Source organism: Somniosus microcephalus, chromosome 7 (genome assembly GCF_052327205.1).
Source record: "Somniosus microcephalus isolate GS21.2 chromosome 7, FLI_Smic_1.0, whole genome shotgun sequence".
NCBI classification, from domain to species: domain Eukaryota; kingdom Metazoa; phylum Chordata; class Chondrichthyes; order Squaliformes; family Somniosidae; genus Somniosus; species Somniosus microcephalus.
The window spans coordinates 4,512,950-4,538,601 of NC_140993.1; the positions used below are offsets into that span (position 1 = coordinate 4,512,950).

Below are 25,652 nucleotides of genomic sequence, written 5' to 3' on the forward strand. Positions count from 1 at the left end.
CGAGTTACAGGCTGCCTATGACCAAGCATGTTCCCTGGACTTAGCAAAGAGGAATGTAGACACCTATCTTTTACCTCATGCACGGGCTGCTGCTATCACTTTTAATGACTCCTTCGATAGGTCTCGGGCGGAAGCCCTCACTGATGATGACTCTAACCTAGCGGATGACAACCCTACCCTAGAAGCCTTCACTGATGACGACCCTGCCCTAGTGGCATCTTGGCAATCTGGAAAGAAGTGTTTCTTCTGTGGAGGTGCGTTCCATTATAGGAAATTTTGTCCTGCTCATAACGCACCTGCAATCGTTGCAGCAAGAAAGGTCACTTTTCTAAGGTATGCCAGTCAAGAGCCTCTGTTAGTAAGAAAGGCCACTTTTCTAAGGTATACCAGTTGAGAGCTCCTGTTAGTTTTGCAGCTACTATCTATAAAACTACTCCTCCCCCAAGAGCCACGACTAAGGTTACAGCTGCAATCTATAAAACTGCTCCTCCCCCAAGAACCACTACTAAGGTTACAGCTGTCAAGGGTAAAGCTGCTCCTCCTCCCATCACAGCTGTTTTTCCCGAAAGTCTCTCCCATGCGGCCACGAAGGTTTCGGCAAATGGACACATTTTGAGTGCACTAATCGACTCATGCAGCTCTGACAGCTTCATCAGTGAGCGGGCTGTCAGTATGTTAAAACTGTGTATTTACCCCTCGGACAGGGAAATTGCAATGGCTCTGACGACACTGACCACCAATTCTTCTGGCTTTTGTCTTGTCGACCTTATTCTCAATGGCCGCCCTTATTTCTCCACCCGGCTCGGGGTGCTCAAGAACCTATGCAGTGATGTGCTCCTGGGACAGGATTTCCAGAAACAACACAAGGGTTGACGGTGGATAGGCAATGGCAAACATTCAAAGATCGCATGGATGAACTACAGAATTTGTTCATCCCTGTTTGGCATAAAAATAAAACAAAAAAGGTGACTCAACCGTGGCTAACAAGGGAAATTAGGGATAGCATAAGATCCAAGGAGAAGAGCTTGCCAGGGACATTTTGTAAGACAGGAACTAATGAAGTACAACTAGACCTCCATGTTTTGAAACAAGTTGATTAAAGCCTTGCTTTATACTCGAACCAAGTGCGTAGTGAGTTTTATTACGTCAGTTGTTGTTGTTGTACCCTTACCCAACAAAAATCGATCAATCTCAGTTTTGACATTTCCAATTGACCCCCAGCCTCAGCAGCCTTTTGCGGGGGAGAGTTCCAGATTTCCACCACCCTTTGTGTGAAGAAGTGCTTCCTGACATCACCCCTGAACGGCCTGGCTCTAATTTTAAGGTTCTGCCCCCTTGTTCTGGACTCCCCCCCCCCCCCCCCGCCCCCCCCCCCCGAGGAAATAGTTTCCCTCTCTCTAACCTATCGACTCCTTTAATCATCTTAAATACCTCGATTAGATCACCCCTTAATCTTGTAAACCCGAGGGAATACAAGCCTAGCCTCTGCAACCTGTCCCATAATTTAACCCTCTAAATTAGTGCTTTATGTTGAGTTTGGCAGAGTTTGTTGGGATTTCTGGGGCTGTTGAGATTTGGAGAGTTTTCTGTGATTCTGCACTGGCTGGTTTGTGTTGGAGTATCCTGAGTTTTTTCTGTGTTTGCTGGATTGTGCTGGTTTGTGCTGGATTTGTTGGGCTCTCGGGGTCTGCTGACGTTACTCTCTGCTGGGTTTCCAGGTTTCTCCTGGGTGTTGCTGGCTTTGTTTTGTTCTGGAGTTTCCTGCTTTTAGAATCGGAGCCGCAGGGACAGAGCGGGGCGCCCGGCCCGGCTCCGGATCCCTGAGTCCTGGTTCTCGCTGAACTGCGGCTTCCGATTGTCCGCGTCTCCAGGGAGACAGAGTAAACAAAACTGAGAGAGAGAATTAGACAGAGGCACCCGGAGAGAGGAGCTCAGAGAGAGGGAGCGAGGGAGAGAGAGAGAGAGAGCAGACCGGCATCACAGACTGAAACACGGGCAGAACAGAGAGACTGGACAAGACACTGAGTGATAGAGGAGGGTGAGTCAGAGAGAGAGAGCTGGGAGAGAGAGAGAGAGAGCTGGGAGAGAGAGAGAGAGAGCTGGGAGAGAGAGAGAGAGAGAGCTGGGAGAGAGAGAGAGAGAGAGCTGGGAGAGAGAGAGAGAGAGAGAGAGCTGGGATAGAGAGAGAGAGAGCTGGGAGAGAGAGAGAGAGAGCTGGGAGAGAGAGAGAGAGAGCTGGGAGAGAGAGAGAGAGAGCTGGGAGAGAGAGAGAGAGCTGGGAGAGAGAGAGAGAGAGAGAGCTGGCTGGGAGAGAGAGAGAGAGAGCTGGGAGAGAGAGAGAGAGAGAGAGAGCTGGGAGAGAGAGAGAGAGAGAGCTGGGATAGAGAGAGAGAGAGAGAGCTGGGAGAGAGAGAGAGAGAGAGAGAGCTGGGATAGAGAGAGCTGGGATAGAGAGATAGAGAGAGCTGGGATAGAGAGAGAGAGAGAGAGCTGGGATAGAGAGAGAGAGAGAGAGAGCTGGGATAGAGAGAGAGAGAGAGAGAGCTGGGATAGAGAGAGAGAGAGCTGGGATAGAGAGAGAGAGAGAGAGCTGGGAGAGAGAGAGAGAGAGAGAGAGCTGGGATAGAGAGAGAGAGAGAGAGAGCTGGGATAGAGAGATAGAGAGAGCTGGGATAGAGAGAGAGAGAGAGAGCTGGGATAGAGAGATAGAGAGAGAGCTGGGATAGAGAGATTGAGAGAGAGAGCTGGGATAGAGAGATAGAGAGAGAGAGCTGTGATAGAGAGAGAGAGAGAGCTGGGATAGAGAGAGAGAGAGAGAGAGCTGGGATAGAGAGAGAGAGAGAGCTGGGATAGAGAGAGAGAGAGAGAGCTGGGATAGAGAGAGAGAGAGAGAGAGCTGGGATAGAGAGAGAGAGAGAGCTGGGATAGAGAGAGAGAGAGAGAGCTGGGAGAGAGAGAGAGAGAGCTGGGATAGAGAGAGAGAGAGAGAGCTGGGATAGAGAGAGAGAGAGAGAGAGCTGGGATAGAGAGAGCTGGGATAGAGAGATAGAGAGAGCTGGGATAGAGAGAGAGAGAGAGAGCTGGGATAGAGAGAGAGAGAGAGAGAGAGCTGGGATAGAGAGAGAGAGAGAGCTGGGATAGAGAGAGCTGGGATAGAGAGATAGAGAGAGAGCTGGGATAGAGAGATTGAGAGAGAGAGCTGGGATAGAGAGATAGAGAGAGAGAGCTGTGATAGAGAGAGAGAGAGAGCTGGGATAGAGAGAGAGAGAGAGAGCTGGGATAGAGAGAGAGAGAGCTGGGAGAGAGAGAGAGAGAGAGCTGGGATAGAGAGAGCTGGGATAGAGAGATAGAGAGAGAGCTGGGATAGAGAGATTGAGAGAGAGAGCTGGGATAGAGAGAGAGAGAGCTGTGATAGAGAGAGAGAGAGAGCTGGGATAGAGAGAGAGAGAGAGAGAGCTGGGATAGAGGGACTGGAATGGGTCGGACTGGGTGACATTGAGAGAGTCGGAGGCTGGATACAGGACAGGATAGCCGGGCTGAATTAGTGAACTGAACGCAGAGTGTGGCGGGGGTTAGATTGTGCTGGGGACAGGCTTACAAAGACCTGGGTGGGTTTAACAAGGAGACAGCTCACTGGAGAAAGTTATCGAATGGGTCTAGACGGCGAGACTGAGAGACAGAGCAGGTTGGGCCGAGCTTAGCAAGGGAGGGGCTAAAAGAGATCAGAAAGGGGGGTCCTCGGGACCAGAGGGGGTTCGGGTGAAGGTTAGGCTGGGTTTGGGGGGGAAGGGGTCAGTCTCAGAATAGACCCAAAGCTTCAGTTATTGCGCTGTCAGTCGCTCAGGGCTTGACCCTGAGCCCGAACTCAGGCACAGAGACAACTAGAATAGTGGGTGCTGAAATCAGACAGAGAATCGTGTGACAGGAGCTCCCAACAGGGACTGACCAGCAGTGACCAGAAGCCCAGACTGATTCCTGGAATCATGGCTCACAGGTCAGTACAAGGCTCGGGGCTCAACGTCCAGCACATTCTGATCTCTTGTCAATTCAGCCAGCAGCTCGCACCTCTGAGTCAGAAGGTCGTGAGTCAAGTCCAACTCCAGAAACTTGAGCCCATAATCCAGGCCAACACTCCCAGAGCAGTACTGAAGGAGTGCCGCACTGTCGGAGGGGCAGTACTGAGGGAGCGCTGCACTGTCGGAGGGGCAGTACTGAGGGAGCGCCACACTGTCGGAGGGGCAGTACTGAGGGAGCGCCACACTGTCGGAGGGGCAGTACTGAGGGAGCGCTGCACTGTCGGAGGGACAGTACTGAGGGAGCGCTGCACTGTCGGAGGGGCAGTACTGAGGGAGCGCTGCACTGTCGGAGGGGCAGTACCGAGGGAGCGCTGCACTGTCGGAGGGGCAGTACTGAGGGAGCACTGCACTGTCGGAGGGGCAGTACTGAGGGAGCGCCGCACAGTTGGAGGGGCAGTACTGAGGGAGCACCACACTGTTGGAGCGGCAGTACTGAGGGAGCGCTGCACTGTCAGAGGGGCAGTACTGAGGGAGTGCTGCATTGTCGGAGCGCCAGTACTGAGGGAGTGCTGCACTGTCGGAGGGGCAGTACTGAGGGAGTGCCGCACTGTCGGAGAGGCAGTACTGAGGGAGAGCCCCACTGTCGGAGGGGCAGTACTGAGGGCTCTCCGCAATGTCGGAGGGGCAGTACTGAGGGAGCGCCGCACTATCGGAGGGGCAGTACTGAGGGAGAGCCCCACTGTCGGAGGGGCAGTACTGAGGGTGCTCCGCAATGTCGGAAGGGCAGTACTGAGGGAGCGTTGCACTGTCAGAGGGGCATTACGGGGGGATGCAGCACCGTGCTGTACCTTGTAATGATATCAGCAAATAGAGATGGTATTTGCCTGTTTGATTATCATGTCTTACCAGCATCACTAGCATAATGGTGTCTCCTGAATGCTGTATAAAGAGTTGAACAAAGCTTTAGATTAAAAGACATTCTCTTTCATAAATGTCTCCTCATTGAACCCACAAAGAAATCAATACATGGTGTCAGAAGTGATTGAAAGAGATGAAGAGAAAAAATTTGAAGTTAAATCAGCTCTCCACAAATTAGCAAGCCAAAAGAGAACATCGTTGCTTACCATTGGAGAATAGCTAACGAAGTGAAAAAATGGAAGGTTTACACCCACAGGCGATGCTTCAGATGACAGGTAATGTGGCTGAAAATTGGAGGAGATTCAAACAACGTTTAGAGTTGTATTTATCAGCAATCGGAGCTGACGAGAAAAGTAATAAAAAGAAATCGTCACTGTTCTTACATATTGTGGGTGATGAAGCGCTGGAGGTGTATAATAACTTCACATTCGCTGTTGATGGAGACAAAATGAAGCTAGATAAAATAATGGAACAGTTTGAGGCCTACTGCATACCTAAACGTATCTGAGAGGCACAGATTTTTCACATGTGTACAGAAAATGGGTGATACTATTGATCAGTATGTGACTGAACTGAGAAACAGAAGCAAATCGTGTGAATTTGGGGGACTGACAGACTCGCTGATAAAAGACAGACTGGTGTGTGGTATTCCAGATAATGGTCTAAGGGAAAGACTGCTAAGAGAGCAAGATCTAGACCTGGGAAAAGCCATAGCATTGTGTAGGGCTACAGAGACTGTGAAGTTGCAGGCAAAGGAGCTGTTCAGTGACAATAGCTGCAACGTGGATGCAGTGAGAAAGAACGGATACAAACCGTTTAACAAAAAGAGCGCCAATGTGAAAAAAGAGGCGTGGCCAGCGAACGAAAATGAAAGGGACAATCGAAAGTCATGTAGTCGATGCGGTACACAGCATCCACCAAGAAAGTGTCCAGCATATGGTAAAACATGCAATAGTTGCAACAAGAACAACCATTATGCCCGTTGCTGTAAGAACCAAATGCAACAAAGCAAGGTCCATGCAGTAGATGAAAGCGACATAGAGGAGTTCTATGTAGATGTTGTGTCTGAAAACAAAAAAGAAGAAAGAGACTGGATGTTGACACTAAAAGTGAATGACATACATATTCCATTTAAATTGGATACTGGAGCACAAGTTAATGTGATATCAGAGACTGATTTTAAGAAAATTAGACCCAGACCAAAGATACATGGAATCAAAGTGAAAGTGACAGGATACTCAGGTACTGAAATACCAGTGAAAGGAAGATGCATTGTCAAAGTGACACACAAGGACAGAGAGCACACGCTAGCATTAATCGTGGTGCCAAAGGATGTGCAAGCCATACTAGGTTTAAAAGCCTGTGAGAGACTGAACCTGGTAAAGAGAGTCCTCATTGTGGAAAGCGAAGGAGAGACAGTCTATGATGAACTGAATGTTGCATACACACTGGGTAAGCTGATGTATACAGCAGACACGTTGTCCAGAGCTGTTGACCCAGGAGAGCCCGCAAACACAGTGAAAAGACTGAAGTACAAGGCAAAAGACAGTGGAACTGACTTCTACCAAAGCATGCTTGTATACCACACAACACCGCTCGAGTGTGGTATGTCACCAGCCCAACTCCTGATGGGACGTCGGCTAAGGTCAAACCTACCCATCCCGGAGAACCTCCTGAAAACAAAAGAGGGGGAGAAAGTGAGGAAGTTCAAAGAGCAACAGAAAGAAAAGCAAAAGTACTACTATGACAGAGGAACACAAAACCTACCTGAACTCCACACTGGTGACCAAGTAAGGTTGAAAGACAAAACAAACACATGGACTCAGAAGGGAACTGTCCTGAGTGAAGTTCAACCAAGATCATACACCATTCAGACAGATGAGGGTGCTGTTCTGAGAAGAAATCGTCAAGATCTTCTCATGGGACCAGCCACAGCAGGTCAAGAGACTGATACTGTTGAACAACCTGATCACACAGCTGAGAACCAATCATCTGAGGCAACAACTCAGAGTCAAGGACAATCAATCAGAAAATCCTCAAGACACGTGAAGCCTCCTGAGAGACTCATTGAGCAAATTTAAGGACTATTGTTATAGAAGGAAGTAATGTTATCTTATTCTTTCTTCAAGTTCTAGTGTATTGACATATTTCATGTGAACACGCAAAGCAAGGTTAAAAAACCTTGATCATGATAATGATAATGTAAGTTCATTACGTGTTACAGTTAAAATGCAGATTAATACAAAGAAAACATGTTGTTAGTTAAAAGTAAAATACTTTTGTTTTAAGGAAAGGAGATGTAATGATATCAGCAAATAGAGATGGTATTTGCCTGTTCGATTATGATGCCTTAGCAGCATGTTTGCAGGTATTGATTGCTTGTGCCTGACCAGCAGAGGTCATGTGACCGAGACAAGCAAGGCAGTTGAGTTTAGTTTCAGTTTCGTTCTAGATGCATCACAGCATCATGTCTCCAGTAAAAGCTGTATAAAAGAGTTGAACAAAGCTTTAGATTAAAAGACATTCTCTTTCATAAATGTCTCCTCATTGAACCCACAAAGAAATCAATACATACCTCACTTGGGAGTGTTTGATGGGACAGTGTAGAGGGAGATTTACTCTATATCTAACCCGTGCTGTACCTGCCCTGGGAATGTTTGATGGGACAGTGTAGAGGGAGCTTCATTCTGTATCTAATCCCATGCTGTACCTGCCGTGGGAACGTTTGATGGGACAGTGTAGAGGGAGCTTTACTCAGTACCTAACCCGTGCTGTACCTGCCCTGGGAGTGTTTGATGGGACAGTGTAGAGGGAGCTTTACTCTGTATCTAACCCGTGCTGTACCTGCCCTAGGAGTGTTTGATGGGACAGTGTAGAGGGAGCTTTACTCTGTATCTAACCCGTGCTGTACCTGCCCTGGGAGTGTTTGATGGGACAGTGTAGAGGGAGCTTTACTCTGTATCTAACCTGTGCTGTACCTGCCTGGAAGTGTTTGACGGGACTCTGTAGAGGCAGCTTTACTCTCTATATAACACGTGCTGTATCTGCCCAGGGAGTGTTTGATGGGACAGTGTAGAGGGAGCTTTACTCTGTATCTAACCCGTGCTGTACATACACTGGGGGTGTTTGATGGGAAAGTGTAGAGGGAGCTTTACTCTGTATCTAACCAGTGCTGTGCCTGCCCTAGGAGTGTATGATGGGACAGTGTAGCGGAGCTTTACTCTGTATCTAACCCGTGCTGTACCTACCCTGGGAGTGTTTGATTGGGATTGTGTAGAGGGACCTTTACTCTGTATCTAACCCGTGCTGAACCTGCCCTGGGAGTGTTTGATGGGACAGTGTAGAGGGAGCTTTACTCTGTATCTAACCCGTGCTGTACCTGCCCTGGGAGTGTTTGACAGGACTCTGTAGAGGGAGCTTTACTCTGTATCTAACCCGTGCTGTACCTGCCCTGGGAGTGGTTGATGGGACAGTGTAGAGGGAGCTTTACTCTGTATCTAACCCGTGGTGTACCTGCCCTGGGAGTGTTTGATGGGACAGTGTAGAGGGAGCTTTACTCTGTATCTAACTTGTGCTGTACCTGCCCTGGGATTGTTTGATGGGATATTGTAGAGGGAGCTTTACCCTTTATCTAAACCGTGCTGTACCTGCCCTGGGAGTGTTTGATGGGACAGTGTAGAGGGAGCTTTATTCTGAATCTAATCCCATGCTGTACCTGCCCTGGAAACGTTTGATGGGACAGTGTAGAGGGAGCTTTACTCTGTATCTAACCCGTGCTGTACCTGCCCTGGGAGTGTTTGATGGGACAGTGTAGAAGGAGCTTTACTTTGTATCTAACCCGTGCTGTACCTGCCCTGGGAGTGTTTGATGGGACAGTGTAGAGGGAGCTTTACTCTGCATCTAACCCGTGCTGTACCTGCCCGGGGAGTGTTTGATGGGGCAGTGTAGAGGGAGCTTTACTCTGTATCTAACCCCGTGTGGTACCTGCGCTGGCAGTGTTTGATGGGACAGTGTAGAGGGAGCTTTACTCTGCATCTAACTCGTGCTGTACCTGCCCTGGGAGTGTTTGATGGGACAGTGTAGCGGGAGTTTTTTTTTAATTCATTGATGGGATGTGGGCGTCGCTGGCTAGGCCTGCATTTATTGCCCATTCCCTAATTGCCCTTGAGAAGATGGTGGTGAGCCGCCTTCTTGAACCGCTGCAGTCCATATGGTGTAGGTACACACACAATGCTGTTAGGGAGGGAGTTCCAGGATTTTGGCCCAGCGACAGTGAAGGAACGGCGATACAGGTCCAAGTCAGGATGGTGTGTGGCTTGGAGGGGAACTTGTCGGTGGTGATGTTCCCATGCGTCTGCTGCCCTTGTCCTTCTAAGTGGTAGAGGTTGCGGGTTTGGAAGGTGCTGTTGAAGGAGCTTTGGCGAGTTGCTGCAGTGCACCTTGTAGATGGTACACACTGCAGCCACAGTGCGCCGGTGGTGGAGGGAGTGAATGTTGAAGGTGGTGGATGGAATGCCAATCAAGCAGGCTGCTTTATCCTGAATGGTGTCGAGCTTCTTGAGTGTTGTTGGAGCTGCACTCATCCAGGCAAGTGGAGAGTATTCCATCACACTCCCGACTTGTGTAATGTCCGTGTGTAATTGAGACACGGACTGCAGAAGTTGGTTATAACAGGTGTTTACTGAATGGAGACAAAACTGGAACTACTATACAAAGTTACTGCACAGGCTTATATACAGGGGTGGTCACTACTGGTACTGCAGTATACAGGGGCTGCAGAATATAGTTCCTTCTTCAAAGTACATACACTACAATTCCTCCCCTTTTAGCTAAACAGTACATAACATTCGATTAATAATTAAATAACATATTTACAATTACAGTTGCTATATACATTAGCTGAAGTTAAGCAATTATAAATTCAGTCTTTGAGGAGGCTTCCTGATTCTGTCCGGATAACGCCTCTTTGGGGTATCAGGTTCTTCTGGCAAAGTTGATTCGGGATCAACGTCGTTGTTTGGTTCGTCTGCTTCCAATATCATCGATTCTGAGGTCGATGCAATTGGTACTTCGGTTTCATCACCAGGTGTATAGGATCGTGGTGTAGATTTGACGTTTTCCAGTGACTCTAGAATCTGGTCAGCATGGCATCTTACAATGCTCTCTCCAACGTCCACGGTACACATTAGAGGTCCTTGCCGTGTGCAGATCGTTCCTGGCTGCCATTTCTCTGTGCGGTAGTCCCGGGCCAAAACTGGTTGACCTATCTTGAAACTCCTGGTTGGCCTTTCATTCGTATTCTGAAACTGCCTGTTCTCCACATCTCTTCTGATGTTTGGCTTAACCAAATCCAAGCGGCATCTTAGTCTTCGATTGAAGAACATCATGGCTGGAGTTTGGTTGGTAACCGCATGTGTCGCATTCTGGTAGGCAAACAAGAAGTTATCCACCTTGTGTTGTAGGGGTATGTCTTCATTACACATTGCCTTGATAGCCTTCTTGAATGTTTGAACGAACCTCTCAGCCAATCCATTGGTGGCTGGATGATGGGGCGGATGTGTAATGCTTAACACCATTGTTCTTTAAGAACCTCCGGAACTCTTCAGACACAAACTGTGGTCCATTGTCGGAGCAAATCTGTTCAGGCAGCCCATTTCTGGCGAATATGGTTCGTAAGACTGTGATAGTTTTTTCAGTGGTGGTTGAGGAGATTTTTATTACCTCTGGCCACTTTGAATGTGCATCCACCGCAATTAAAAACATCGAGTCCGTAAATGGACCAGCAAAATCAATGTGTACCCTTTGCCATGGAGATGAGGGCCACTCCCATGGATGTAGAGGGGCTTGTGGTGGGGCGTTTTGGACCTTCTGGCATCCTGTACAGCTCTTGGTCATCTCTTCGATTTCTCTATCGATTCCCGGCCACCACACAAATGTTCTGGCTAAGTTCTTCATTTTTACCCCTCCCAGATGACCCTCATGAAGCTCATTGAGCACTCTATCCTTCAATTTGGGTGGAATTACTACTCTGGATCCACACATCAAGGTTCCTCAGCACACTGACAGCTGTTCTCTTCTCGGCGAGAATGCTGGCAACAGTGGTTCGCCATGTGCTGGCTATCCCTTCACCGTTAAATCATAGACCCTGGAGAGTGTCGGGTCATTTCGTGTTTCCTTTTCTATGTTTGCATTCGTCATAGGTAGACATTCGACTATGGTCGAGTGGAATATCTCCACAGGATCCACTGCAGGTGCTTCTTCCACCGTCGGCAACGGTAGGCGCGACAATCCATCAGCATTCCCATGCTGTTTAGTTCCTTTGTACTCTATGTCATATTGGTGTGCCCCTAGGGAAAGGGACCACCTCTGTAGCCCCAGCCACAGCCCCAGCCACAGTCTGTTCACCCTCCTGCCATCTGGGAGACGCTACAGATGCATTCGCACCCGTACGACCAGATTTAAGAACAGCTTCTTTCCCAGGGCTGTCATCCTACTGAACTCTACAAATAAACTCTAAAGCCTGCACATCTGCCAATGCACTTTATTATGGTTATGTTTATGTTAATGTATTACAAGTCAAATGTATGTTGAATGTTTAAATGTCTTAATCTAAATGTACACTCTCGGGAGCCACAAGCCTACATTTCGTTGTACTGCACTTGTGCACTAACAATGACAATAAAGTTGATTATTATTATTATTATTGGGACGCCCTTCTTAGGGTTGAAAATGGAGACAAGAGGTTGATGATCAGTTAGTAGAGTAAATTTCTGTCCGTGCAGGTAGTGATTGAACTTCTTCACCCCCCACACCAGGCTGAGGGCCTCTCTGTCAATCTGGGCGTAGTTACGCTCGGCTGAAGTTAACGAGCGTGACGCAAAAGCTATCGGCCTCTCCGAACCATCAAGGAATGTGACAGTACCGCTCCAATGCCGTAGGGAGATGCATCACACGCCAGTCTTATCGGTAGTGATGGGTTGTAGTGAGCCAATACTTCTCTTGAAGTGATCAAGCATTTACACTTCTGAAAGGCCCGCTTGCATTCATCGCTCCATTTCCATGCTACTCCAGTTTGTAGTAGGGCGTTCAGTGGGTGCAGAATTGTGGACAAATTCGGCAAAAACTTATGGTAGTAATTCACCAATCCGAGGAACGACCTCAGTTGCGACACATTTTCAGGCGCTGGAGCCTTAACTACCGCTTCAATTTTGTCAGGGGACTTATGTAACCCCTCTTCATCAATCACGTGGCCACAATACATAGAAACATAGAAACATAGAAGATAGGAGCAGGAGTAGGCCATTCGGCCCTTTGAGCCTGCTCCGCCATTCAATGTGATCATGGCTGATCATCCAATTCAGTACCCTGTCCCTGCCTTTTCCCCATATCCCTTGATCCCTTTAGCCTCAAGAAATATATCCAACTCTTTCTTGAATATATTTAATGAACTGGCCTCCACCGCCCTCTGTGGCAGAGAATTCCACAGGTTCACCACTCTCTGGGTGAAGATATTCCTCCTCATTTCAGTCCTAAATGGCTTACCCCTTATCCTTAGACTATGACCCCTGGTTCTGGACTCCCCGGCCATCAGAAACATCCTTCCTGCATCTAGTCTGTCCAGACCTGACAGAATTTTATAGGTTTCGATGAGATCCCCTCTCAATCTTCTAAACTCCAGTGAGTATAAGCCCAATCGACACAATCTCTCCTCATACATCATTCCTGCCATCCCAGGTATCAGCCTGGTGAATCTTCGCTGCACTCCCTCCATGGCAAGAACGTCCTTCCTCAGGTAAGGTGACCAAAACTGCACACAATACTCAAGGTGCGGTCTCACCAAGGCCCTGTACAACTGTAGCAAGACATCCTTGTTCCTGTACTCGAACCCTCTTGCTACGAAGGCCAACATACCATTTGCCTTCTTAACCGCCTGCTGCACCTGCATGCTTACCTTCAGCGACTGGTGCACAAGGACTCCCAGGTCTCTTTGCACTTCCCCTTCTCCCAATACGATATTTGTTTCTTAAAAAACTCACACTTGGGGCGATTGGCTCGTAGCCCATGTTCTCTTAGTCTAGTGAGCACCTGCTCTAGGTTGGCAAGGTGTTCACTGTCATTTTCACCTGTCACTAGGATATCGTCCAAGTAACACTGTGTCCCCGGAATCCCTTGCAGGACTTGTTCCATCGCTCTTTGCCATATAGCCGGAGCTGATGCTACTCCGAATACCAGTCGATTATACTGGTAAAGACCTTTGTGAGTGTTTATCGTGAGATATTTCCTAGAGGATTCTTCAACCTCCATCTGCAAATATGCTTGCGCTAGGTCAATTTTTGTAAAACGTTTCCCTCCAGATAGTGAGGCGAAAGTATCTTCTCTCCTCGGAAGAGGATACTGTACTGTGTGAAGGACTGGGTTCACAGTCACCTTGAAGTCCCCACAGATGCGAACCTTCCTTGGCACCTCAGACTTATTGTTTAACGTTTTCTTCATGACAGGAACGATGGGTGTCGCCCACTCGCTCCACTCTACCTTAGATAACATGCCTGTATTCTCCAGATTCTCCAGCTCTGCCTCGACGGCTGGGCGAATTGCATACGGTACCGGTCTTGCTTTGAAAAACTTGGGAATTGCATTCTCTTCTATTTTTATCGAGGCGGTTATGCCTTTAAGAGTTCCTTGTCCTTGTTGAAATACCTCTTTAGCGTTAGCTAAGATTTTTGACAATCTTCCAGGTGTGACGTCGTCATACTTTTTACCAGCCACAGTCAGTGCCTGAATGGAGTGCCAGTCTAAACTTATCTTTCTGATCCATTCACGTCCCAATAATGGTGGTCCACCATCTTGCAGTATGTACAGATACAATTTCTGTATTTCCTTGCCGTTGTATTCGACAGGCACCCTTATTTTCCCTCTGGGGTATACTTTCTGCCCCTTATATGTCTTCAAGACAATGGATGTGTCTTTCAAGGGTATGTGTGAGAATAGCCGCTCGTAGTCTCGTCGATTCATGATGGTCAGGGCTGATCCTGTATCCAATTCCATTTTGACTTGGGACCCTGCTATCGTGAGGGTGACCCAAATGGTTCGGTGATCCTCTTTTGCGATTACGTTGTGTAGTTTGAGACAGCTTAGTCTCTTGTTCCCAGATTCACTATCGCTCTTCTGGTCTTCGGAACTACTGTCCGTCATCTTTTGTACTTTCCTGTACTTTTCCTTAGTAGTCTTTTAGTTGTCGTTAGTCTTCTTCCCGGACCTGCAAACTCGTGCAATGTGTCCCATCTTTCCGCATTGCCTGCATGTATTGTCCTTGAACCAGCAGTCCTTCTGGTCATGGGTTGTTCTGCCGCAGCGATAACATTTTTCAAATCCCCGTGTCATTTCATGGGTGCCGTATTCCTGTGGCTTTTGCTGTATTTCCGCAGCTCCCCTTGCTGCTGCTTCGTACGATACTGCCACGCTGAAAGCCTTATCTAGCGTCAGCTCTTTCTCTGAGCGTAACCTCTTCTGGGTTCCTTCACTCAGGAGTCCACAGACAAATTTGTCCCATAGGGTATCTGCCAGTTCTGCTCCGAACTGGCAGTGCTTTGATAGCTTGCGTTGTTCCGTAAGGTAATCAGCATTGCTCTCATCTTTATGCTGATTTCTCTTGTGGAATTTAAATCTTTCTGCTATCAGCAGCGGTGTAGGATTTAGGTGTTCCTGTAGGATATCAACAATTTCGTTAAAACTCTTCTCCATCGGTTTGACTGGAGTGATCAGGTTCCGCAATAGGCCGTACGTTCTTGCGCACATTAAGTTTAGTAGTACCGATGCCTTTTTCTCATCGGCTACTTCATTTGCCTTGCAATATACTTCGACTCTTTCCACATACGTGGTCCAGTCCTCTATTTCATTATCGAAGGCAGTGATATTGCCAGTCTTCGGCATCTTGGAGATCTAAGATGGCGCCTCCCGCGCTTTGCCTTCTTCCCCGATTGAACAAAATGGCACCTCCCGCACTTTGCCTTCTTCCCCGATTGAACAAAATGGCGCCTTCCGCGCTTTTCCTTCTTCCCCGCTGGATTAAGATGGCGCCTCCCGCGCTTTCTGTCTTTTCCGCTGCTGCCAACGCTGTTGCTGGCGTTTTTATGCCTTGATGGCGACGCCCTATGGTCTTCGCGCGCTTCCCCCCGCGCTGCTGCCAACGTGGCAAACTGCAGCTCCTCGCGGCTTTCTGCGCTTCTAATTTCTTTTTCTTTTATTTTAATTACTGTTCCCGTCATCAGAGCAGACCCTATGGGACACTTTCCTCCCTCTTCTCGGGTCTGTACGCTGCCCGGCTTCGTAGCACCGGCCGCGCCCTGTGTGCTCCACCCTCTCTCTCTCTCTCCTCTTCCCGACAACGCTGCTCGGCCCCGTTGAAAAGCCACCCGATCGAGCTCTAGCCCACCGCAGCCCAGGAAGGATCAGTGTACTACCTGCCACCAGCCCGATTAGCTGGAACACCATAGACTGGATAACCAAGCCCAGCTCTCGAAAGCCTCTCCTGCAAATCTTCGAATTCGATGAATCAGAGGGCGGCTGCCCACGGTCGACGCCCGTTTCTTCTGTTTGTTTGTTTTTTCTCTTTTTGGATTTCTTCCTTCTGGCTTCGACCTCTAATAACTTCGCTTCAGGGATGGATCCCCGTGAGGTGGTGCAGAACTGTAGGTAAGTTCGGATCTGTTCATCGCCAATGTAATGTCCGTGTGTAATTGAGACACGGACTGCAGAAGTTGGCTATAACAGGTGTTTCCTGAATGGAGACAAAACTGGAACTACTATACAGGCTTATATACAGGGGTGGTCACTACTGGTACTGCAGTATACAGGGGCTGCAGAATATAGTTCCTTCTTCAAAGTACATACACTACAACTTGTGCCTTGTAGATGGTGGAAAGGCTTTGGGGAGTCAGGAGGTGAGACACTCGCCGCAGAATTCCCAGCCTCTGGCCTGCTCTTGTAGCCACAGTATTTATATGGCTGGTCCAGTTCAGTTTCTGATCAATGGTGACCCCCAGGATGTTGATAGTGGGGGATTCAGCGATGGTAATGCCATTGAATGTCAAGGGGGGATGGTTAGAGTCTCGCTTGTTGGAGATGGTCATTGCCTGGCACTTGTGTGGTGCGAATGTTACTTGCCACTTGTCAGCCCAAGTCTGAATGTTGTCCAGGTCTTGCTGCATATGGACACGGACTGCATCAGTATCTGACGAGTCTCGAATGGTGTTGAACAGTGTGCAATCATCAGCGAACATCCCCACTTCTGACCTTATGATGGAGGGCAGGTCATTGATGAAACAGCTGAAGATGGTTGAGCCTAGGACACTGCCCTGAGGAACTCCTGCAGTGATGTCATGTGATTGAGATGAATGACCTCCAACAACCACAGCCAACTTCCTTTGTGCTAGGTATGATTCCAACCAATGGAGAGTTTTCCCCTTGATTCCCATTGACTTCAGTTTTGCTAGGGCTCCTTGATGCCACACTCGATCAAATGCTGCCTTGATGTCAAGGGCAGTCACTCTCACCTCACCTCTTGAGTTCAGCTCTTTTGTCCATGTTTGGACCAAGGCTGTAATGAGGTCAGGAGCTGAGTGGCCCTGGTGGAACCCAAGCTCGGCGTCAGTTAGCAGGTTATTGGTGAGTAAGTGCCGCTTGATAGCACTGTCGACGACACCTTCCATCACTTTGCTGATGATTGAGTGTAGACTGATGGGACAGTAATTGGCCGGGTCGGATTTGTCCTGCTTTTTGTAGACAGGACATACTTGGGCAATTTTCCACATGGCCGGGTAGATGCCAGTGTTGTAGCTGTACTGGAACAGCTTGGCAAGGGGCACAGCTAGTTCTGGAGCACTAGTCTTCAGTACTATTGCCGGAATGTTGTCAGGGCCCATAGCCTTTGCAGTATCCAGTGTCTTCAGCCATTTCTTGACATCACGTGGAGTGAATTGAATGGGCTGAAGACTGGCATCTGTGATGCTGGGGACCTCAGGAGGAGGCCGAGATGGATCATCCACTCGGCACTTCTGGCTGAAGATAATTGCAAATGCTTCAGCCTTGTCTTTTGTACTCACGTGCTGGGCTCTGTATCTAACCCGTGCTGTACCTGCCCTGGGAGTGTTTGATTGGGACTGTGTAGAGGGAGCTTTACTCTGTATCTAACCCGTGCTGTACCTGCCCTGGGAGTGTTTGATGGGACAGTGTAGAGGGAGCTTTACTCTGTATCTAACCCCGTGCTGTACCTGCCCTGGGAGTGTTTGATGGGACAGTGTAGAGGGAGCTTTACTCTGTATCTAACCCGTGCTGTACCTGCCCTGGGAGTGTTTGATTGGGACTGTGTAGAGGGAGCTTTACTCTGTATCTAACCCGTGCTGTACCTGCCCTGGGAGTGTTTGATGGGACAGTGTAGAGGGAGCTTTACTCTGTATCTAACCCGTGCTGTACCTGCCCTGGGAGTGTTTGATGGGACAGTGTAGAGGGAGCTTTACTCTGTATCTAACCCATGCTGTACCTGCCCTGGGAGAGTTTGACAGGACTCTGTAGAGGGAGATTTACTCTGCAACTAACCTGTGCTGCACCTGCCCTGGGAATGTTTGATGGGACAGTGTCGAGGGAGCTTTACTCTGTATCTAACCCGTGCTGCACCTGCCCTGGGAATGTTTGATGGGACAGTGTAGAGGGAGATTTACTCTGTACCTAACCCGTGCTGTACCTGCCCTGGGAGTGTTTGATGGGACAGTGTAGAGGGAGCTTTATTCGGAAACTAATCCCATGCTGTACCTGCCCTGGGAACGTTTGATGGGACAGTGTAGAGGGAGCTTTACTCTGTATCTAACCCATGCTGTACCTGCCCTGGGAGCGTTTGATGGGATAGTGTAGAGGGAGCTTTACTCTGTATCTAACCCATGCTGTACCTGCCCTGGGAGAGTTTGATGGGACAGTGTAGAAGGAGCTTTACTCTGTATCTAACCTGTGCTGTACCTGCCCTGGGAGTGTTTGATGGGACAGTGTAGACGGAGGTTTACTCTGTATCTAACCCATGCTGTACCTGTCCTGGTAGTGTTTGATGGGACAGTGTAGAAGGAGCTTTGCTCTGTATCTAATCCCATGCTGTACCTGCCCTGGGAACGTTTGATGGGACAGTGTAGAAGGAGCTTTACTCTGTATCTAACCCCGTGCTGTAGCTGCCCTGGGAGTGTTTGATGGGGCAGTGCAGAGGCAGCTTTACTCTGTATCTAACCCCGTGCTGTAGCTGCCCTGGGAGTGTTTGATGGGGCAGTGCAGAGGCAGCTTTACTCTGTATCTAACCCATGCTGTACCTGCCCTGGGGATGTTTGATGGGACAGTGTAGAAGGAGCTTTACTCTGTATCTAATCCCATGCTGTACCTGCCCTGGGAACGTTTGATGGGACAGTGTAGAAGGAGCTTTACTCTGTATCTAACCCCGTGCTGTAGCTGCCCTGGGAGTGTTTGATGGGGCAGTGCAGAGGCAGCTTTACTCTGTATCTAACCCATGCTGTACCTGCCCTGGGGATGTTTGATGGGACAGTGTAGAGGGAGCTTTACTCCGTATCTAACCCGCGCTGTACCTGCCCTGGGAGTGTTTGATGGGACAGTGTAGAGGGAGGTTTACTCTGTATCTAACCCCGTGTGTTATCTGCCCTGGGAGTGTTTGATGGGACAGTGTAGAGGGAGCTTTACTCTGCATCTAACTTGTGCTGTACCAGCCCTGGGAGTGTTTGATGGGACAGTGTAGAGGGAGCTTTACTCTGCATCTAACTCGTGCTGTACCTGCCCTGGGAGTGTTTGATGGGACAGTGTAGAGGGAGATTTACTCACTATCTAACCCGTGCTGTACCTGCGCTGGGAGTGTTTGATGGGAGAGGGTAGAGGGAGATTTACTCTCCATCTAACCCGTGCTGTACGTGCCCTGGGAATGTTCGATGGGACAGTGTAGAGGGAGCTTTACTCTGTATCTAACCTGTGCTGTACCTGCCCTAGGAGTGTCTGATGGAGCAGTGTAGAGGGAGATTTACTCTGTACCTAACCCGTGCTTTACCTGCCCTGGGAGTGTTTGATGGGAAAGTGCAGAGGGAGCTTTACTCTATATCTAACCCGTGCTGTACATGCACTCGAGTGTTTGATGGGACAGTGTAGAGGGAGCTTTACTCTGTATCTAACCCGTGCTGTACCTGCCCTGGGAGTGTTTGATGGGACAGTGTAGAGGGAGATTTACTCTGTACCTAACCCGTGCTTTACCTGCCCTGGGAGTGTTTGATGGGAAAGTGTAGAGGGAGCTTTACTCTATATCTAACCCGTGCTGTACATGCCCTCGAGTGTTTGATGGGACAGTGTAGAGGGAGCTTTACTCTGTATCTAACCTATGCTGTACCTGCCCTGGGTGTGTTTGATGGGACAGTGTAGAGGGAGATTTACTCTATATCTAACCCTAGCTGTACCTGCCCTAGGTGTGTTTGATGGGGCAGTGTAGAGGGAGCTTTGCTCTGTATCTAACCCGTGCTGTACCAGCCCTGGGAGTGTTTGATGGGACAGTGTAGACGGAGGTTTACTCTGTATCTAACCCATGCTGTACCTGTCCTGGTAGTGTTTGATGGGACAGTGTAGAAGGAGCTTTGCTCTGTATCTAATCCCATGCTGTACCTGCCCTGGGAACGTTTGATGGGACAGTGTAGAAGGAGCTTTACTCTGTATCTAACCCCGTGCTGTAGCTGCCCTGGGAGTGTTTGATGGGGCAGTGCAGAGGCAGCTTTACTCTGTATCTAACCCCGTGCTGTAGCTGCCCTGGGAGTGTTTGATGGGGCAGTGCAGAGGCAGCTTTACTCTGTATCTAACCCATGCTGTACCTGCCCTGGGGATGTTTGATGGGACAGTGTAGAAGGAGCTTTACTCTGTATCTAATCCCATGCTGTACCTGCCCTGGGAACGTTTGATGGGACAGTGTAGAAGGAGCTTTACTCTGTATCTAACCCCGTGCTGTAGCTGCCCTGGGAGTGTTTGATGGGGCAGTGCAGAGGCAGCTTTACTCTGTATCTAACCCATGCTGTACCTGCCCTGGGGATGTTTGATGGGACAGTGTAGAGGGAGCTTTACTCCGTATCTAACCCGCGCTGTACCTGCCCTGGGAGTGTTTGATGGGACAGTGTAGAGGGAGGTTTACTCTGTATCTAACCCCGTGTGTTATCTGCCCTGGGAGTGTTTGATGGGACAGTGTAGAGGGAGCTTTACTCTGCATCTAACTTGTGCTGTACCAGCCCTGGGAGTGTTTGATGGGACAGTGTAGAGGGAGCTTTACTCTGCATCTAACTCGTGCTGTACCTGCCCTGGGAGTGTTTGATGGGACAGTGTAGAGGGAGATTTACTCACTATCTAACCCGTGCTGTACCTGCGCTGGGAGTGTTTGATGGGAGAGTGTAGAGGGAGATTTACTCTCCATCTAACCCGTGCTGTACGTGCCCTGGGAATGTTCGATGGGACAGTGTAGAGGGAGCTTTACTCTGTATCTAACCTGTGCTGTACCTGCCCTAGGAGTGTCTGATGGAGCAGTGTAGAGGGAGATTTACTCTGTACCTAACCCGTGCTTTACCTGCCCTGGGAGTGTTTGATGGGAAAGTGCAGAGGGAGCTTTACTCTATATCTAACCCGTGCTGTACATGCACTCGAGTGTTTGATGGGACAGTGTAGAGGGAGCTTTACTCTGTATCTAACCCGTGCTGTACCTGCCCTGGGAGTGTTTGATGGGACAGTGTAGAGGGAGATTTACTCTGTACCTAACCCGTGCTTTACCTGCCCTGGGAGTGTTTGATGGGAAAGTGTAGAGGGAGCTTTACTCTATATCTAACCCGTGCTGTACATGCCCTCGAGTGTTTGATGGGACAGTGTAGAGGGAGCTTTACTCTGTATCTAACCAATGCTGTACCTGCCCTGGGTGTGTTTGATGGGACAGTGTAGAGGGAGATTTACTCTATATCTAACCCTAGCTGTACCTGCCCTAGGTGTGTTTGATGGGGCAATGTAGAGGGAGCTTTGCTCTGTATCTAACCCGTGCTGTACCAGCCCTGGGAGTGTTTGATGGGACAGTGTAGAAGCAGCTTTACTCTGTATCTAATCCCATGCTGTACCTGCCCTGGGAACGTTTGATGGGACAGTGTAATGGGAGCTTTAATCTGTATCTAACCCCGTGCTGTACCTGCCCTGGGAGTGTTTGATGGGTCAGTGTAGAGGGAGCTTTACTCTGTATCTAACCCCGTGCTGTACCTGCCCTGGGAGTGTTTGATGGGACAGTGTAGAGGGAGCTTCACTCTGTATCTAACCCGTGCTGTGCCTGCCCTGGGAGTGTTTGATGGGACAGTGCAGAGGGAGCTTTACTCTGTATCTAACCCGTGCTGTACCTGCCCTGGGAGTGTGTGATGGGACAGTGTAGAGGGAGCTTTACTCTGTATCTAACCTGTGCTGTACCTGCCCTGGGACTGTTTGTTGGGACAGTGTAGAGGGAGCTTTACTCTGTATCTAACCCATGCTGTACCTGCCCTGGGAGTGTTTGATGGGACAGTGTAGAGGGAGCTTTACTCTGTATCTAACCCGTGCTGTACCTGCCCTGGGAGTGTTTGATGGGACAGTGTAGAGGGAGCTTTACTCTGTATCTAACCCATGCTGTACCTGCCCTGGGAGTGTTTGATGGGGACAGTGTAGAGGGAGCTTTACTCTGTATCTAACCCATGCTGTACCTGCCCTGGGAGTGTTTGATGGGGACAGTGTAGAGGGAGCTTTACTCTGCATCTAACCCGTGCTGTACCTGCCCTGGGAGTGTTTGATGGGACAGTGTAGAGGGAGCTTTGCTCTGTATCTAACCCGTGCTGTACCTGCCCTGGGAGTGTTTGATGGGACAGTGTAGAGGGAGTTTTACTCTGTATCTAACCCCGTGCTGTACTCATAGAGTCAGGGCGCTAAATTGGGTTGATTTGCACCTCTCGTTAGCGCCTGGGTGAAATTCAGCGGGAGGTTAGCGCTGCCGGCAATGATATCATCGCCGTGCGCATCGCCCCAGCTGTAATATTCGGTGGTGCCCCCCGACTTACCGCCGGACACTATGTCCGCCGCAGTCATGGAGGCCGACCAGCGGCTGGGGCGGCGCTTGTTAAAGGGGGACTGGTGGGCGGCCATTTTTGTTGCTGTCCCCGGCCCCCGTGAACACCACCCACCACCCCCACACCCGGCTGCTCTCTGTGAGCCCGGCAATCCTCCTGAGGGGTCGTTTGCCGGCACTCCCAATCCCTGGTGGCCCATCTGGGCGCCGGGTCTCGCTGCGCCAGGCCGATCCCCTTTAATAAGGGGACGAAGGCCTGCAGTACCGCGGCACTGCAGCACATAACGCCGCGATATTGGCTCGCAGCTACATGGGAAAATCAGCGCCCCGGCGAAGTTAGCGCCCCCAGTCACACAGGAACAGGAGGAGGCCATTCAGCCCCTCGAGCCTGTTACACAGGAACAGGAGGAGGCCATTCAGCCCCTCGAGCCTGTTACACAAGAACAGGAGGAGGCCCATTCAGCCCGTCGAGCCTGTTACACAGGAACAGGAGGAGGCCATTCAGCCCCTCGAGCCTGTTCCTCCATTCAATTAAATGGTGGCTGATCTCCAGTTTCCCACATTGCAACCATATCCCTTAACAAAAGCTATCGATCCTTGGGTGGTGCGTCCCTGGGTAACGGTCCCTGGGTAACGGTCCCGGGGTAACGGTCCCTGGGTAACGGTCCCTGGGTAACGGTCCCGGGGTAACGGTCCCTGGGTAACGGTCCCTGGGTAACGGTCCCTGGGTAACGGTCCCTGAGTAACGGTCCCTGGGTAACTGTCCCTGGGTAACGGTCCCTGGGTAACGGTCCCGGGGTAACGGTCCCTGGGTAACGGTCCCGGGGTAACGGTCTCTGGGTAACGGTCCCTGGGTAACTGTCCCTGGGTAACGGTCCCTGGGTAACGGTCCCTGGGTAACGGTCCCGGGGTAACGGTCCCTGGGTAACGGTCCCTGGGTAACGGTCCCGGGGTAACGGTCCCTGGGTAACGGTCCCTGGGTAACGGTCCCTGGGTAACGGTCCCGGGGTAACGGTCCCTGGGTAACGGTCCCTGGGTAACGGTCCCGGGGTAACGGTCCCTGGGTAACGGTCCCTGGGTAACGGTCCCGGGGTAACGGTCCCGGGGTAACGGTCCCGGGGTAACGGTCCCTGGGTAACGGTCCCTGGGTAACGGTCCCGGGGTAACGGTCCCTGGGTAACGGTCCCTGGGTAACGGTCCCGGGGTAACGGTCCCTGGGTAACGGTCCCTGGGTAACGGTCCCGGGGTAACGGTCCCTGGGTAACGGTCCCGGGGTAACGGTCCCTGGGTAACGGTCCCGGGGTAACGGTCCCTGGGTAACGGTCCCTGGGTAACGGTCCCGGGGTAACGGTCCCTGGGTAACGGTCGCGGGGTAACGGTCCCTGGGTAACGGTCCCTGGGTAACGGTCCCTGGGTAACGGTCCCGGGGTAACGGTCCCTGGGTAACGGTCTCTGGGTAACGGTCCCTGGGTAACGGTCCCTGGGTAACGGTCCCTGGGTAACGGTCCCGGGGTAACGGTCCCTGGGTAACGGTCCCGGGGTAACGGTCCCTGGGTAACGGTCCCTGGGTAACGGTCCCGGGGTAACGGTCCCTGGGTAACGGTCCCTGGGTAACGGTCCCTGGGTAACGGTCCCTGGGTAACGGTCCCGGGGTAACGGTCCCGGGGTAACGGTCCCTGGGTAACGGTCCCTGGGTAACGGTCCCTGGGTAACGGTCCCGGGGTAACGGTCCCTGGGTAACAGTCCCTGGGTAACGGTCCCTGGGTAACGGTCCCGGGGTAACGGTCCCTGGGTAACGGTCCCGGGGGTAACGATCCCTGGGTAACGGTCTCTGGGTAACGGTCCCTGGGGTAACGGTCCCGGGGTAACGGTCCCTGGGTAACGGTCCCTGGGTAACGGTCCCTGGGTAACGGTCCCGGGGTAACGGTCCCTGGGTAACGGTCCCTGGGTAACGGTCCCGGGGTAACGGTCCCTGGGTAACGGCCCCTGGGTAACTGTCCCTGGGTAACGGTCCCGGGGTAACGGTCCCTGGGTAACGGTCCCTGGGTAACGGTCCCTGGGTAACGGTCTCTGGGTAACGGTCCCTGGGTAACGGTCCCGGGGTAACGGTCCCTGGGTAACGGTCCCGGGGTAACGGTCCCTGGGTAACGGTCCCGGGGTAACGGTCCCTGGGTAACGGTCCCTGGGTAACGGTCCCTGGGTAACGGTCCCTGGGTAACGGTCCCGGGGAAACGGTCCCGGGGTAACGGTCCCTGGGTAACGGTCCCTGGGTAACGGTCCCTGGGTAACGGTCCCTCGGTAATGGTCCCTGGGTAACGGTCCCGGGGTAACGGTCCCTGGGTAACGGTCCCTGGGTAACGGTCCCTGGGTAACGGTCCCTGGGTAACGGTCCCGGGGTAACGGTCCCGGGGTAACGGTCTCTGGGTAACGGTCCCTGGGTAACGGCCCCTGGGTAACGGTCCCTGGGTAACGGTCCCTGGGTAACGGTCCCTGGGTAACGGTCTCTGGGTAACGGTCCCGGGGTAACGGTCCCTGGGTAACGGTCCCTGGGTAACGGCCCCTGGGTAACGGTCCCTGGGTAACGGCCCCTGGGTAACGGTCCCTGGGTAACGGTCCCGGGGTAACGGCCCCTGGGTAACGGTCCCTGGGTAACGGTCCCGGGGTAACGGTCCCTGGGTAACGGCCCCTGGGTAACGGTCCCTGGGTAACGGTCCCTGGGTAACGGCCCCTGGGTAACGGTCCCTGGGTAACGGTCCCTGGGTAACGGCCCCTGGGTAACGGTCTCTGGGTAACGGTCCCTGGGTAACGGTCCCTGGGTAACGGTCCCTGGGTAACGGTCTCTGGGTAACGGTCCCTGGGTAACGGTCCCGGGGTAACGGCCCCTGGGTAACGGTCCCTGGGTAACGGTCCCTGGGTAACGGTCCCGGGGTAACGGTCCCGGGGTAACGGTCCCTGGGTAACGGTCCCTGGGTAACGGTCCCTGGGTAACGGCCCCTGGGTAACGGTCTCTGGGTAACGGTCCCTGGGTAACGGTCCCTGGGTAACGGTCCCGGGGTAACGGCCCCTGGGTAACGGTCCCGGGGTAACGGTCCCTGGGTAACGGTCCCTGGGTAACGGTCCCTGGGTAACTGTCCCTGGGTAACGGTCCCTGGGTAACGGTCCCGGGGTAACGGTCCCTGGGTAACGGTCCCTGGGTAACGGCCCCTGGGTAACGGTCCCTGGGTAACGGCCCCTGGGTAACGGTCCCTGGGTAACGGTCCCTGGGTAAAGGTCCCTGGGTAACGGTCCCTGGGTAACGGCCCCTGGGTAACGGTCTCTGGGTAAAGGCCTCTGGGTAACGGTCCCTGGGTAACGGTCCCTGGGTAACGGTCCCGGGGTAACGGTCGCGGGGGAACGGTCCCTGGGTAACGGTCCCGGGGTAACGGTCCCTGGGTAACGGTCCCTGGGTAACGGTCCCGGGGTAACGGTCCCTGGGTAACGGTCCCTGGGTAACGGTCCCTGGGTAACGGCCCCTGGGTAACGGTCCCGGGGTAACGGTCCCTGGGTAACGGTCCCTGGGTAACGGTCTCTGGGTAACGGTCCCTGGG

General features: G+C 51.4%; 1 protein-coding gene across 1 annotated transcript in view; it reads left to right on the forward strand.

Annotated features, from left to right (window-relative positions):
* Positions 1–3,764: 3,764 nt before the first annotated feature.
* The window catches only part of LOC147114469 (dynein regulatory complex subunit 11-like), a 96,894-nt gene continuing 75,006 nt past the window's right edge, over positions 3,765–25,652 (forward strand). The window contains exon 1 of the mRNA XM_085992166.1: positions 3,765–3,994. Coding sequence (XP_085848292.1) covers positions 3,984–3,994 — 11 coding nt within the window. The 5' untranslated portion in view covers positions 3,765–3,983. The remainder of the gene's footprint in view (positions 3,995–25,652) is intronic.